This window comes from Trachemys scripta, chromosome 10 (genome assembly GCF_013100865.1).
Source record: "Trachemys scripta elegans isolate TJP31775 chromosome 10, CAS_Tse_1.0, whole genome shotgun sequence".
Lineage (NCBI taxonomy): Eukaryota > Metazoa > Chordata > Testudines > Emydidae > Trachemys > Trachemys scripta.
Genome location: NC_048307.1, coordinates 43,849,618 through 43,865,363, shown reverse-complemented (window position 1 = coordinate 43,865,363; position 15,746 = coordinate 43,849,618). Strand labels below are relative to the sequence as shown.

The 15,746-nt window shown below is 51.9% G+C and overlaps 1 protein-coding gene across 3 annotated transcripts in view; it reads right to left on the bottom strand.

The window, feature by feature from the left end:
- Positions 1 to 1,233: 1,233 nt before the first annotated feature.
- Positions 1,234 to 15,746, bottom strand: part of GRAMD2A (GRAM domain containing 2A) — an 81,164-nt gene continuing 66,651 nt past the window's right edge. The window contains exons 9-13 of one of the 3 annotated variants that reach the window (XR_004647367.1): positions 12,059 to 12,215; positions 10,389 to 10,491; positions 8,010 to 8,117; positions 4,835 to 5,604; positions 1,234 to 4,726 (exon numbers count right to left, since the gene is read on the bottom strand). Coding sequence is in view for 1 of the 3 variants with exons in the window: in XM_034783288.1 (XP_034639179.1) it covers positions 5,601 to 5,604; positions 8,010 to 8,117; positions 10,389 to 10,491; positions 12,059 to 12,215 (372 nt within the window). In the remaining 2 variants the exon portion in view is untranslated. Of the gene's footprint in view, positions 5,605 to 8,009; positions 8,118 to 10,388; positions 10,492 to 12,058; positions 12,216 to 15,746 lie in introns of all 3 variants that reach the window. The other 2 variants (XR_004647368.1, XM_034783288.1) reach the window with 2 other exon arrangements.

The following is a 15,746-nucleotide window of genomic DNA, read 5'->3' as shown; positions in this document are numbered from 1 at the left end:
AGAGGCCAGACAGCCATTCTCCTCCTCCTGGGCCTCTCTACAGCGTTTGAGATGAATGACCGTGAAATATGCTGTCTGGCCTGAGAGGACAGTAGTCCAGGGTAATGAGGTAAAATGGTTTGAGTCCTTCCTATACAAACACACCCAAAAAGCAGTGATGGGCAACCGCACCTCTACCACTAGACCCCTCACTTAGGGTTTCCACAAGGATCAATTCCCTCACCGGTCCCTTTTGACATCTACATCCAACTGCTCAGTGAACAGGTCAGATGACATGGACTCAAGTGCCAGCAATATGCCAATGACACACAGCTCTTCCCATCCTTCACCACGTATGACCACACACCTACCACCAAGACAACCCAATGCTTGGATGAGATCAGCTCATGGATGAAGAACAGCTGGTTGATGCTAAACCCGAGCAAAACTGAGGTGATGCTGGAGGGTGGGGGAAAGTATTTTGAAGAGTGTGCAGCCATGATGGAGTCTCCTTTGGCTGAAGTTCACATCCACAATTGGTCAATTCAGTCCATCGACTTAGGAGTACTCCTGGATTCCTCACTGACAACAAGCTCGCATGTCACAGTGGTTGTAATGCTTTCCATCACTTCCAGCTGGCTAGGACACACCATCCCATCAGGCCAGGCCTCAGTTATTCACACCTTCATCACTGCTCAGCTGGCCTGCAGCAATGCAATATACCTGGGCATGAAACCTGGAGTGCTTAGGGAACTCCGAGTACAGAACACTGTAGCACAAAATTGGAAAGGGTCCAAAGAAGAGCAACAAGAATGATTAAAGGTCTTGAGAACATGACCTATGAAGGAAGGCTGAAAGAACTGGGTTTGTTTAGTTTGGAAAAGAGAAGACTGAGAGGGGACATGATAGCAGTTTTCAGGTATCTAAAAGGGTGTCATAAGGAGGAGGGAGAGAACTTGTTCACCTTAGCTTCTAAGGATAGAACCAGAAACAATGGGTTTAAACTGCAGCAAGGGAGGTCTAGGTTGGACATTAGGAAAAAGTTCCTAACTGTCAGGGTGGTTAAACACTGGAACAAATTGCCTAGGGAGGTTGTGGAATCTCCGTCTCTGGAGATATTTAAGAGTAGGTTAGATAAATGTCTATCAGGGATGGTCTAGACAGTATTTGGTCCTGCCATGCGGGCAGGGGACTGGACTCGATGACCTCTCGAGGTCCCTTCCAGTCCTAGAATCTATGAATCTATGAATCTCAACACCGCAGCCTGCCATGAGCACCAGTCCTCTACTCTCTACGCTGGCTTCCCCTAGCATTTCCACTCAAATTCAAGGCTCAGTCCTTATCCTCAAAGCATTCGACGGCCTGTGCCAGGGTACCTAAAAGATCATTTAAGGGATGAAGGTCGGACTGGGATGAAGACCTTGTCGACAACTTTTTTCCTCTGTCACAATGGAACAATAAAAAGAGTAAAGCTCATCTGTGAGGGAGACAGACCTTTCTCCAGGGGCAGTCTGAGCCTGTGCAATGAACTCCCCTGGCCAGGAACTAAGGGCTACCACAAACCTCACCACTTTCTGCTCGAAGTGCAAGGTGCGTTTCTTTGACCTCCATTCTGCAACTGGTGTATTTATTTAATAAAAATAAGATTAAAATCACCCTTACCAAAACAAGACACTCCCCTGCACGTGCTACTCCCTCTGGGGTGAGGATAAGAGAACAAACATGGGAGAGATGCGTAGTCACATTGCTTAATGCCCAACTGGAAAGTGCCTACAGACTATGGCAAGGAGTGTGGTTTCAGTGGAAAACAGCTGCAATGGGAGGGGGATCAGGAGAGCTCCCGAATCTTCGGTTACTCCCAAACGCTAGTGCTTAGAAACCTTCTCTGTGCAGTGACGAGTGGATTCCCAGCCCCAGCTAGCTGTGATAGGAACACACGATGGCACCCCTAGTTCTGCGCTGCGCTGCCCTCCTCTAACAAAGGTCCTGGGATGAGTGTGCTACTCAAACAGGTCCCAAGTCTTCAATAAGCTCATCATATGGTCCTATTCCTCCAGAAGGGAGTGTTCAAATCCTGCTGCAGGAGCCCTGCTTAGCCCTGGAGCTGATGGCAATGGAGCAAAAGCAGCTGCTGACCTTGCAGCGGCGATGAGGTTAATGGCAGTTGAATGAGCTCAGCCCAGACACACAGAGTTAGGCCATGGAGTGTGTCGTTCTTTTTCTGCAAGTCCTGCCACCGCCTGCAGAGCCCCCTCCGCAGCTCTGTAAGTGCTGTGCTTTGAAGCAGGAGTCAGCATCACAGTACTCCTCCCTGGACGGCACCATGCAATACAGCAGACGTGGCTACACCCACTGCAGCTCTGTCTCTCTCCCAGGCATCCTGCTGCTGGCAGGAAGCTGCCAGCACTACCACAGCAGTTCAAGAGCTGTGGCTGACACAGTCAATGTGCATCTCTGCCAGCTGCAGGGGTTCTGATGTCATATGTTTATAGGGGACAGGGTGAAAGCCGGGAGCAGTCCTGACCCAAGCAAATGTGCAAGAGCAGTTTTGATGGCCAATCCGCAGACAAACACTTCCAGCAATGGAGGAGCGGAGCGCTATCTGCAAAGCGAGCCCACACCCCACTGCTCGCTGGGACCTCATCCCCAGGAGCGTGTGTTAATGTGACTGGAGGGTTGTTTTTTTTGTTAAACACTGAAAGAGATTTGAACTCTGAAAAACTGAGCTGTCATTTGTGCAAGACAGTGAGTCAGACCTCCCACTCCCGAAATGATCCCTGGCATAAAGCATTTCCTGGCACTTTGTGGCACTGCGGCCAATCCACACATCCTCCTTGCTAGCTGTACTCCTCTCCCCTGTGAGATCGGCTGCCAGGGCAGGAAGGGGGGGGGGACGGACAGCTGAGGCAGGACGCTGCTCCCTGCAGAGCTCACAGGGGACATGGCACTTCGGTTTAGCAGTGCTTTCAAACACAATCAACCCAAAGAGCGGATGCCTGATGCACACACACACACTGGAGAAGTGGGGATTGGTGAGTAACAGGCAGCCACCTTGGTGGCAACATGGCCACTCTCCAGCAGCCTACTCAGAACTGCTGGGCGCATCCCTTCTGGAATGACTCACTGAGGGAATCACAGGCATCCTGACGCCAGAGTTATACGAGCTGCTTGCTGGTGTGAGGGGAGTGCTGCGTCCTGGTGCTGCTTGCACCATATTGTGTCTGTCTCCCACCTTTCGTTCCACGTGATCCTAAAGCGCTTCACACACGCAAGCGATGCAGAGACAGCTTTATTCAGCGTGAGGGGAATGAGGGGCTGATCCAAAGCCCGCTGGAGTCAATGCGAGTCTTTCCATTGACTTTGGATCAGGCTCCTAAAGTGCATGGTTACAGTGGCTGTACGAGAGGTGCTTCTAGAACGCTAAACAGGCCGGACTCCTAATATGCAGCAGCCCAGCCAGGCTTTTGAATATTTATGAGCTCAGCCTCTTCTAGCATTGCACTCATGCCTCCCATCCCATCCCCCACAGCTCCATTGTCCCCCATGTACAGCAGGGTTTTTGCTCAGTCCCTGCACTCCCCAGCGTCAGGCCACAGAGCACTGGAAGTTTCATTTAGATACTGACGACACAGAGCTTCTGAGGGAACACAGACACAGCTATTCCTCCTGCCCTCTCTAAGGTGTTCGCTGGCTCCTGATCGCAGCAGGGCTACATCCTACTACAAACCCACCACCCAAAGGCCAGCTCCAGGCCCACCTCTTGACTCTTCTTTGGGGGTGCTCCAATACAGCCCTCTCCTGTGGTTAGAAACTTGGGGTGCTGAGGAGCCCCATGTGGAGAACACAGCATGCCTGGCACTGCCATCAGACAACCATCATTCCAAGTTTGGACTCAACACTGCTGGTTCCTGGCCAGTCTCTGTATTTCCCTTAAAGTGCAGATGCCTTTCAAACAGAGCCTTCCTGAATCTTGTTCTAAACTGTCCCTCTGGCCTCCTCAAGGAGCCGAATGAGGGGTCTAATTCTAGCCCGTTCATCTCCCCACTGCCAAACTCTACCCCATGCAGGTCGGCCTTGCTTTGCATCTGCTTGCAGATGGGCGGGCTGCCCTTTCCCTGGATTGCCCAGTGCAGCAGAGTATTATTACAGTATGGCACGTACTCTGCATAGCGCTGGGTGGGGCTGGGCTTTGGGGTTAGCGAACCACCTCATCCCTTTATTTTCACCTCTTCTGCCCTGAAGGAACGCTGGCACAGGGACCGTGGTACGTTTTGGAAGGGATGTGGGACGGTTAAGCATGATCTATGCTGCGCACACTAGCCTCACAGGGGATGTGAGTTACACAAGAATCCCCACAACTAACAGTCTGCTATTGCCACCTGAAGAACCTGACTTCAGCAGGTATCAGGCCAAGAGGCCTCGAACCTGTCTGGCATCTCACTGGAGCTGTAATTTTTACACTGAAAGTTATGACAACTACTGTAACTGAGCTATTGCCTGAGTATGAACACTGGCACCTAAGCAAAGATGCATTTGGGACCCGGCTAGGCCAAGGCCCAGTGTGGAAGGGTAATGTGGAAACCCCGAAGGGCAAGAGGAAATCCGTCCTGAGGAGAACTAGCTGAGTGTGGGATGTGTGTTCTGGGAGAACAGAACATGCCCCAGCTGTGTCCCCCATCCTGAGCTCCGTAGGGAGGGTTAGTCTCTGCTACCAGGGCTTCTCACTTAACTGAGGTCCACGGTTGTCCTTGAAAAAGAAAACAGAACAGAATTAGGAATAAAAATGGTGGTAACTTGAACACTGAGTCGTCCTAGGAGTGGGCCCAGCAGTGTCACACCAGAAAGGCCCGGTCACCTGTAATCTGTTGTGCCACCGTCCGATGAATGCGACGATGGCCCAATGCTGGTGTCATTGTGCTAGAGTCTCCCGCTATCATGGTGATTTGGCTCCGGGCACCGTGTATCTGGGCCAAAGCCAAGGCCCCTGGAAGAACATGTGGTTTCACTAGCACCAGGCCCTGGCCAATTGAAAAGAAGGGGAGTCCTGCTGGCAACAGCTCAGGCTATATTGACAGTCTGTCCCTGCTTGAGCAGGAGTCTCTGCTGGTAGAAGAACAACAGTATTTGGTCCTAAGTGTGCTGATCAAGGGCGCAGCAGATTGCATGCTGCTGTGACACCTCCTATGCTCAACAGAAACGATTCCTGGACCATCGAGCTACTAACTGTTCTTACTTGCTCTCAGAATCCAGCTGGAGATGCAGCTCGATCCGCCGTCCAACGAAGCTGCACCCAAGACTCTGATAAACAGTCAATGCTTGGCAGCGGGTTTTGTACAAAGAGGTGGCTATCGCTTGGAAGAAGTGACTGCATGGATGGCCTGCTGGGCTCCAGTCCAATCCCATAGCATGACGGGCCAAGGGAGGGAGGGATGTGGGGTTTTGCAATTGCAAAAGGAGGTGTCACGAGCCAGAAATAACACGGAATAAAGGAGTGAGCAATCCTGGATTCAGACTCTCTCGATATTGCAGACACGCTCACCAGTAGGACGCCCTGGAGTTCTGTACACAAAATGCTATTTTCCTGTCAAAGTCCATCATGAGCCACAGCTCTGGGGCGATGGTCACCTGCAAACAGAAACACAGAGGAAGATGAAGGCAAGCAAACCCATACAGGGCCCTGCCTTGACCCCAGGTCCCCCAAGGAACTTATTCCTGGCATTGTGCAGGGGAGGAGTGACAGGGGGCAGATCCCATCTCTTAAAAGACCTATCACATCCTGTAGGGGGCAATCCACAGGCACCATTTCCCTGCACTGCAGCAGGTTCCTGTCCAGCACTCCATCACTGACTCTATGCTGCCACGACGCTGCTCTGGAGTCATGGAAACTACGGGTCAGGTCCTGCTCCTGCTGGAGTCACTGCAGGAGGATCAGACCGTAAGGCAGTCCTGACAGGTCCGCTGGAGCAATCAGCAGGGAAGTGTTGTAACTGCACTAGAAATGTTCTCCCACAATCAGGGAGATGCTGAGCCACTAGCGTTGTGCTGGGGGATAAGCGAGGGCAGGCATGACACAGTCACTTGGAGTGATGCTATATCCAACCACAATCATGAGCATTACAGGGGGAAAGACCCAACTAGCTCTTACCCATCCAGCATCTCCTGCCAGTGCAAGCCTGACTGCTCTTCAGTGCTTGGTCTCATGCTACCAGGGAAAGCAGCACCAGATACTACTTCTGAGGGAATTCTGCACCACTGCACGTGCGCAGAAGTCATGTCCCCCACAGATTTCTTTGCTTCCCCGCAGAAAAATGACTTTCTGACATAGAAGCAGAGGGAAGCTGCAAGAGCAGTCAAGCACCACTCCCTAGCTGTGCAGGTACATTGTTTCAGACACCCGGAGCAGCCTGCGGAGAGGTAAATCACTGCAGGGCTGTGTCTGACCCACCCCCAGAAACCTCCCCCAGCTGCAGGAAGCTCAGCATCCTCTCCTGCTTCCTGCCCCCATCGCTCATCAGCTGCAGGGGGAGGGGTCACTGTACGGGGAACTGCTCCTGCATCCACCCAACTCCCATGCATCTGGATCTCCCATACTCAGACACCACTGCCAAGCCTCACCCCGTACACCCAGAACCCCCCTAGCCCTCCATACCTGAACCCCACCCCACTGAACCTCAATCCCTGCATCTGGAGCACCCTGCACCCAGACCCCCTGCCTCAGGACCCCCACCCCTGCACCCAGACCACCCTCTACTGAGCTCCCTGAACTCAAACCCCCACCCTGATAAGACCCACCCTCCGCGCCCACATCCAGATCCCCATGCAACTGACCCCCAACTAGTTGTACCCACCCCCCCACCAAGCCACACTCCCCCAGCACCCAGGCCTCCCTGCTGAAACCCCCACATCTAGATCCCTCCGCTGAGCTCCTGCAACTGGAATCCCCCCAACAAGCCTCTGTGCATCCAGATCCCCTCACACCTAGCACCCCCCCCCCACTGATCTGCCTGCACCCAGATTGTCCCACACAGAATTATCTCACCTCACCCCTGGGTCCCCCACCCCCAAACTCAGCCCCTCCATACTTGGATCCTGCCTGGTTGAGCCTGCCCACCCACACCTGGTGTACCTGGCGCAGAGGGGCAGTGCCCCAGAGTGTTTCTAGGACAGGCCCAGGCCTTGTGCTGTGTCAGGGTTGGGTGCAGCCTCACCACTGACTCCATGTCCTGGGGGTGGGAAGGCTGCAGGGTGATCTCCCATCTCTGTGCAGCCAGTGGCCTGTGCTCCCCACTGCCATGCTGGAGCTTTGCATTTATTTATTGACTAATAAAACTTGCAGAATTTTAAAATATTGTGCACAGAATCTTTAATTTTTTGGCACAGAATGCCCTCAGGAGTAATTAGATATGCTGGATTTGGGTTAGAAGGTTGCTCACATTCGTTTCCTTGCCAATGCTGGGAACAGCACCCAGCCCCGAGGTTGGTGCTAGCCTCAGGCCAATGGCAAGAATACCTCTCACTGGCTCCCTTGGCTGGGAAGCAGCAGGCACTGCTCCTCAGGACTGTCCCAGTGCCAAAGAACCAGTCTCAGCAACAGCAATGGGACCTTCCCCAGGTCACTTTAAATAAAATCCATTCTGCTGAGTTAAAGTCAGACGTCTTGCTGCACAAACTACAGGTGCACTTGCCACCTTGCAGGGGTAATTTTATTTATTGCACCTTTCATGTGGAAGGAGCCCAAGCGCATTACAGATGATTCACAGAGAGCACTGTGGAAATGCCACCAGCTTCACGTGGAAGGCAACTGCCACACTGAAGATGCACCAGAGAGGGAGACTGTGGGCAGGGGGATATACGGGCAAGACACTGCATCTCTTTTGTAACGCGCAATAGGATCTTTACTGTCCACAGCCCATAAGCAGGGACCCTGATTTTATCGTATAGGCACACCCCTAAAACAAAGTCTGTACAAACATGGCCCTGTGGGCCCCCTATTTGTCACCCGAGGGTCCCAGAGCTGAGCACTCTCCTACCTCCGGTGCCCGCGTGAGAGGTAGTCCCGATTCAGAGAGCAGAGCTGCTGCTCCAGACGGAAGATCCGGAATGCCAGATATGACGAGGACACAACCAGGAGGCAGATCCTGGGAGCAAAGACAGACAGGAGCTGCATGTTAGGTCTGAAAGCCTTGGAGGCTAAAGCTTTTCCTACAGCAGGGGCTGTGTTTTCCTGGCCAGAGAAATATGTGGCCCGAGAGAGGAGGAAGAGACTAAAACCAAGGGGGAGGTTTCTCAATTGGAGACACATTTGTTTATTTAGTTTGTGTCTTTACAGAGCGTCATTCCTTGCAACAGCATGAGATGTACGTTAACAAGATGTATTTGTTATTCAGCAATAGCCAAGAGCCTTTTTGCAACTTGCTGCCTGTTTAAGTTCTATATTTTCTAGGTAGTTTTTATAAACACTTCAGGTTTTTTAAACAAAGCCAGACAAATTGCTGCTTCCCATTTTTAATGTAGTTTGTGGTTAGTGACTAAGGGCAAAATTCTACTCCAGCTCTGATGCCCGATGCAGCACGTTACCCATGAGAGCTGGGAGACTAAACTCATGGGCTGCATGCACGATATACAGTCAGTGGTCAGAAAGCCAGCACCAGGGCTAGACAGATGCTAGCAATTCCAGTGGGCACAAGGGACCAATTCTCAGTTGTACCAAGATCTCAAGGCCCCTTTCTGGCAGTGGCAATAGGCCTTAAAGTGGCCACAAGATCACGTCTACCAACCGTAAGGCCCATTTTACAGTGCCAAAGTGGTGTAAAGGAGCCTCAGTGTAAATGGGAATCAGGTCCATAAGAGCAGCAGCTATGTAATGCAGCACCCAGCCGTTCAGACTCAGAATACAGCCAAGGATGTGATAGAGATTTCCCTTGAACGATGTCAGTACAGGTGAAAAGGGGCTGGATGCAGAGCCCCAAAGAACAGAAGTTCTCTAAAGCCACAGAAGAGGCTGTAGCAGTGCAGGCTCTGCCCCCTTGCCCCCAGACCCCTGCTGTGTCTCACCCCTGCAGCAAGAGGCTGGAGGAGACTGGACTAATGGGAAGCTAACAGAACAATCCCCATAAAGTGCACAAATGGTTAACAGTCCAATGTCCCTGGGTGGGCACCTTCCAGCTGGGGAAGTGTTAAGATCTGGATTCCCAGGCTTGGGCCATGGGACAAGCTAGTAAGAGAACTTTATACAGATGGCTCAGCACTCGCAAGGGGAGCACAAACACCCTCCACAGTCCAAGCCGTTCCGGGGCAGAGCTTGGCTAATGCAAGCTGAGCAGCCCGTGGATGAGATGAGCGTTTTGGGGGCCCCTTACCTTCTACGGATCTAAATCATTTTCACAATGCAGCCACATGGTCAACCCCTCTCTCATAAATTTCAGCCCAGTGTGATCGCAGAGTGGCTTACATAATAAATCCTGAAATGGGCCCTGCTAGCCCAGCTGTGAGGGTGCCAACAGCAGAGGCATTCAACATCCCCACTAGGCTCTGCAGCCACAAGGCTACTTCCAACCTTCTACTGAATTCCTCTGACCATGTGCTTTCTCCTCTCCTCCTCCCCACCTTTACTCCTCTACTCTTTGCAATCAGCGGAGCTGGTTAACGCTGCCACTCCCATCCCACACTGATGCAAGCCTGACCCTCCAGCGCAACACACTGTGGTGGCAAAGGCGACAGCTTTGAGAATTCCTGCAAGGATCTGCATCTGAACTCGACTTGAGGAGAGTTGGGCTACAGAGCTTTTCAATAGGGGATGCTAGAGAGCAGCAAAGAACAGGGATATGGTTGTGTGCAGTGTGGAACAGAATGCCTGTAATCAGAGGCACATTAGGGTTTTGTGGGGCCCTGGGCCAGAGCAAGTGGGGGCCTTCCCCCATCCCTTCTGCCTGCAGTCCTCCACCACCCCTCCTGGTCCTCCCGCCAGGGAGCGGGGTTGGGGCACGGGGGCTTCCCTTGCTCCCCGGCAAGAGCACCAGGCGGGTGGGGGAAGCGGAGTGCCCATTTTTCTAGGCCCTATTGGCCCAGTGGCTAATCCATCACTGCCTGCAATCCCTTTCTAACAGTGTAGGAAGCTCTCTCTCTGGTATTCTCTCCCCCTCCACTGCCAACGTGTGTCTGTTGCCGAGAAGGTGGTTCAATCCCAAGCCTTCTCCGCTGCTGGTGCCAACTGTGGTGTGGATCTCTGTCTAGGAACTGGACTGAGCCCACATCATGTCACACAGGCCACTACAGGACTGTCAGATTGTAATGACTTTCAGTTGCTATTGACTTGGGTGTGACTGGACCAATGAGCCCTAGGGAAAAGGATCTGCAGCCAATGCACTCTGCTCCCACGTAGCTGTCTGTATGCCTGACTGCATGCTTACAGTACAATGAAGATTTTCAAGAGCTGATAATCAGACGGTCTCAGCTCTGTTACATAGTTTGGTTCCTCCTCCAATTCCTCCTCTTCTGTATTTATTGCACTTTCTGAAACAAAAGCAAAGAGACACCTAAATGAAACTGACAGACTAGCTTAAGGACCCAATTCAATTGTCTGAACCAGCCTCAAACAGCGATAAAAGCCCTGATATACCATGCCCTCCTGATCATTCGCTACGACTCTGTTCCTGTCCCTAGGGAAATCATTTGTAATCCCCCACCCTTTCAATGAGTTTCTCTGCTTCAATTCCATTATACTAAGAACCTGCTCAATATTCACCACATCACCTGAGGGACGCCCAGGACAATTGAACTGTCTCATAGATTCATAGACTCTAGGACTGGAAGGGACCCCGAGCGGTCATTGAGTCCAGTCCCCTGCCCTCATGGCAGGACCAAATACTGTCTAGACCATCCCCGATAGACATTTATCTAACCTACTCTTAAATATCTCCAGAGATGGAGATTCCACAACCTCACTAGGCAGTTTAGATACTTACAAAGTAAATGCCTTTAATCCTTTGCTGTCCGGTGCAGGCACGAAGGTACCTTCCCAAAGGGCAAGTACTACTAAGACTCATGGCAGGTAATGGCATGAAGCCATGCACATCAAAGAGAGAAACATCCCTCTCAAAAGCAAGGCTGTCTGGGCACCTTCTGTAGATTTCCTGACCCACATTTCAGGACAGGTTGGCCAAACCCTCTCACAGTCAAGAAGAACATGGGTTCTACAGCAAGATCTCCAACAGGGCAATCCAACCAGACCTAAGCTCTTAGATGTGCTAATTACACCCCAGGCTCAGCATTTCTCTTCTTTCATCAGAGCTGGATCTGAGGAATCTGTAAAGAAACCTACTGGCAGCTTTTTGTGCTCTTTCTGCCTCAGACATGTAATGGGCAAGAGTTGTATTCAAACAGGAATCTCCTCTCCCAAGGACAGTCCACTTCAGCTGTGGTCTTGGCTTGGCCTCCTGATCTAGGGAGAGGTCATGGGGTCCTCTCCCTGTGCGATCCCCAGGGGATACAGCTACAGAGCAATGCACAGCAGCCCCACACGCACCTTCGCCGTTAGTGAACGAGAGTTATGTTCCATAGAGCCCACAAAACCACTCTGACCTGCACACACCCTCCCCAGAGCTCCAATGGGAATATTCTTCCATCACATGGCCAGGATTCCCAAAGGGAAATTTCTTCACACAAGAGGCAGCAGATACTATTTCCTCCTTCCTTGGAGACCAGTGCTCCCATCTCCTGGGCACTGTTTTAGTATCCTCCACCCACAGATGGGCACCAGGGCTACACAGGAGCCAGGGGAACGTATTCTCAGATATGCAGCACTTGGCAGAGGTTTGGCCTAGTGAGCTGTGAGAACTAGGAATGCGGAGTTCTAATCCCAGTGCTGACCCATATTCGTTGTGTCCCTAACCAAATCACGTCGCTTTCATGCCTCTATTTCCCCATCTGTAAAATGTTTTCAGTGCAATAAGCCAAACAAACCGTCAAAAGGAGGACAGTGGCCAGAGAAACATTCCCAAAGGCAAATCACAGGCGCAAATGTAAATACTCTGCCAGAGCTGGCTACTAGCTCTAACCCTCTGTCCCCGGCATCCCTCACCTGATACCAGGGGCTCCTTGGAATTAAAAGAGCTCTCCTTGGTGCTGAGGCTGCTGATGGACGCTCGGTGGATGCACTGGTAGTCTGCATCCGGGAGAGATAGGGAGAGAGATGCTGGGGAAACCTTCCTCCACTTCACTTCTGGGACAATCACCTCCTGTGGAAGACACTGAACATTAGTACCACATTCCTTCACCTCCGCTGCCAGCAGACATCAGAGAGAGCCTGGGCCTCCAGCATGGACCATCCAAGCCCTGGAAGCAATTTCTAGGAGAGGATCTAAGCCCAGGATTCTCATTCTGTGAGGCATGTATCTGCTGGGCAGCAGTCTCCAGCCTGTTCTGCACAGCTGCGAGGGCCCCTCAAGGGCCTGTCTGGGCTGCCACTACAAGCCACATTCTCACTGCTTGGATTGGCAGCCTCAGAGTCACTAGGAGCACAGTACAAATTCTTTATCAAGTGTTGGAGCTGGACTCGTGCCAGATAGAAGAGCACCGTGGTGGGGGCCAGGAGGGCATCCTTCCCGGAGCAGGCAGGGCTTGGAGAGCAGGTCCATGGTGGAAATGATTTTCAGAGCAATCTCATGGTTTAGACAGATCTCCATTAATCTAATGGAAGGAAGGGATCATTCTGATCAGCGGATCTGACCTGCTGCACAACATAGGCCAGAGAACCTGAGCCAGGATTCCTGTATGGCCACAGGGCTAGCAGCACTGCTGACTCACCTCGACTCTCTCCGAGGGCACCCCTGCAGTCTCAAACCTCATGCCTGCACCCCCCTGGGGTGGAATCCCACTCGTTTCCCACTCTCAGACTGGGTCTTGGATTGCAGCACCATGTCCCAGCCTTGACTGCTCAGCAGGTCTGACTGGGCTTGGCCCTTGCACGTCGCCCTGTGACAGCAGTGAATGCAGGGACCAGACAGTTCTCTTAGAGCACTGTTCAATCTTAACAGCAGGGACACAGCAATGCATAAGAGAAACAGGGTTCTAAAACAACAGTTCAAAGAAGAGCTCTGTGTAGCTCAAAGGCGGTCTGTCTATTTTACCAACAGAAGCTGGTCCAATAAAAGATATTGCCTCCCCCACCCTTGTCTCTCACATATTCTGGGATGACATGGCTACCATGGCCATTCCAATAACCCAGCGTAGCTCTACAGTTACTAGTGCAATAACCAGGTCACACACAACAGTCACAAGTGCTCACAGCTCAGCCCCACGGCTGCCACGCTGTAGTTCGGCCACAAGTTACTGGACTTATCTTTTAGCCACGCATCCAATCTTGCTTTAAAAGATTCCCAACTGCCAGAGAATCTGCCACATTCCTGGTAAAGTTGCCCAACAGTTAATTACCCTCCACATTAAAAATCTCCCCTGCAACCTCCACAAAGCATAAACAAAAAGTGAATTTAAAAATCTTTCAGCATGTACAATTTGTGGCACTGCTACCACCTCCTCCTATGCAATTTCAAACCTAGCTACACTCAAACAGACCCGGGCAGAGGCACTTGTTTTATAAATATTTTGACAGATAAATTATATATTGCACAACTTATTTCTGGAGCTCACTATAAAACAGTTCCCAGTCAAACAATGCTAGAGCCTGAGCCAGATTTCTTGCTGGGGTTTAAACGCTTTGCCTCTTTCAGATGTCACTCCAGCCTTGCACTACCAAAGTGCAAGCAATCAAATCAGCGCACAGCCCCTTTTCACAACTGCAAACCCTAGGCTGTGCATCTTGCCTGCCAGTTACGTTCAGTGAGTGTGCTCCTTTGAATCCTTCCTTGGTGGATGCACAGCCTTATGTTGGTGCCTATGGAGGCATCTCTGAGGAACTCAGGTACCGAGATGTCAGGTTCCATGCACAGTGTTGAATGATGAGCAAGAACCAGAAGTACGGCAGATGGTCAGTGATCAGACTAATGCGAAGTGTTTTTCTTTGGCTAAGTGGCTGCATTGCTGATCTGTTCGCATTCTGCTTGGTTTGTTTGCATTAATCCCACAGCTGTAATAGCCTATCAGCATCTGGAGAGATGGGTCTCCCTTGGCCCCAAGCAGATTTCTGCTATCTGGGGGCTATGGAGGGGACCTGACTAAAACACTTTCAGGTTCTCATGCTCACTAGCCAAGTTAAAAAATACTGCTTTTGCTTCCTTAATTCTGGAAGTGGAAATTTAAGAGGACATTCAAATCTCACATTGCTGGAAATCAAGAGAAACTATGCTGACGTCAGAGAGCTTACGCCAGTGATCCGAATCAGACCTTCAAGTCTCTTAAACCTTCCAGATGCTGCAGTCATCAGTCCCCACAGGCCCCATCCTAGCCATCTGCACAGCGAGGGGTCAGACTAACCCTTTCCTGAAAGATGGGCCGGGATTCCGTCTCTTCCGCCCTCACCTGTATCAACCTCTCTTAGAAGCTGGAGGGTCACAGCTACATCCCCACTGAATGGGGAGACTCCATTGGTCAAACTGAGATTTTCTCCCCAACAGGACCTGAAATTCACACAGCTCTTCATTTCCTTTCTTGTCTGTTACTCCTGAGGGCATTCTGCACCAACAAATTAAAAATTCTGCACACAGTATTTTAAAATTCTGCAAATTTTAATTGTAAAATAAATGTGAAGGCTCCAGCGTGGCATTGGAGAGCACAGGCTACAAACTGCACAGAGGTGGGAGATCACTGTGCAGCTCTCGCCTGGGACACAGACTCAGTGGTAAGACTGCACCCAACCCTGACACAGTGCAAGGATCAGGCTTTCCCCAGAAACACCCCAGAGCCCTGCCCCTCCGTGCCAGGTGCACCAGGTGTGGGCAGGCAGGCTCAGCAAGGCAGGATCCAAGTGTGGGGGATTCAGGTGTGGGTTCTGTGTGGGCCAATCGGGGTACAGGCAGCTCAGTGGAGGATCTGGATACACAGGGGCTTGTTGGGGGGTTCTGGGTGCAACAGTAATGGGACTCTGCAGGGGGGTCCAGGTGAAGGTGGCTGGAGCTCAGCAAGGGGGATCTGGGTGTGTGTGGCTCACTGGGGGGGTCCAGATCCTGGAGGAGGGGGGCTCAGTGGGTGGGGATCCAGGTGCAGCAGGTTGGGGCTCAGTAGGGTGGGGATTCGGGTGCGGGTGGCTCGTCAGGGTGGTGCAGGGGGAGTGGGGCTCATTGGGCGGGGGGGTCTGGGTGGAGGGGGGTGAGGCTCGGCAGGAGGGTCTGGGCATGAAGCAGTCTGGATTCCTGGGGGTTGGGCAGATGGAAAACCCTTATGATCGGCTGCCTTCCCCACTGACCTCGTCCAGACTGGTCAGAGCTGCTGCAGGAGGCAGGCAGGGCTCTCCCCCACCCCAGGAGCCAACACTGCTGTTCTCATGGGTGGGAGAGGACTAAAGCGCCCAGCCACTCAAGACAGTTCCTCTCCCCTCCCCTGCCCTGCAGCACAGCCTAGGAGGGTGGGGTGAGGAGCCCTGGGAGCTGCAGGATGAACACAGGTGGGAGGCAGAATTAATTTCTGGGCAGGTGGACGGGGCAGATGTGGGGTGAGGGCTCCTGCAGCAGGGGCCAGAATCTCCTTAGTAAATGTGGGAGTGTTGGCAACATTGTCCCTCACACAGTGGAGATGGGCAGGGGGGTGCAAACACCCTCCTCCCCCCCCCACAATATACTCTTAAAAAATGCTCATGGGGGGTCTGACTCATGATT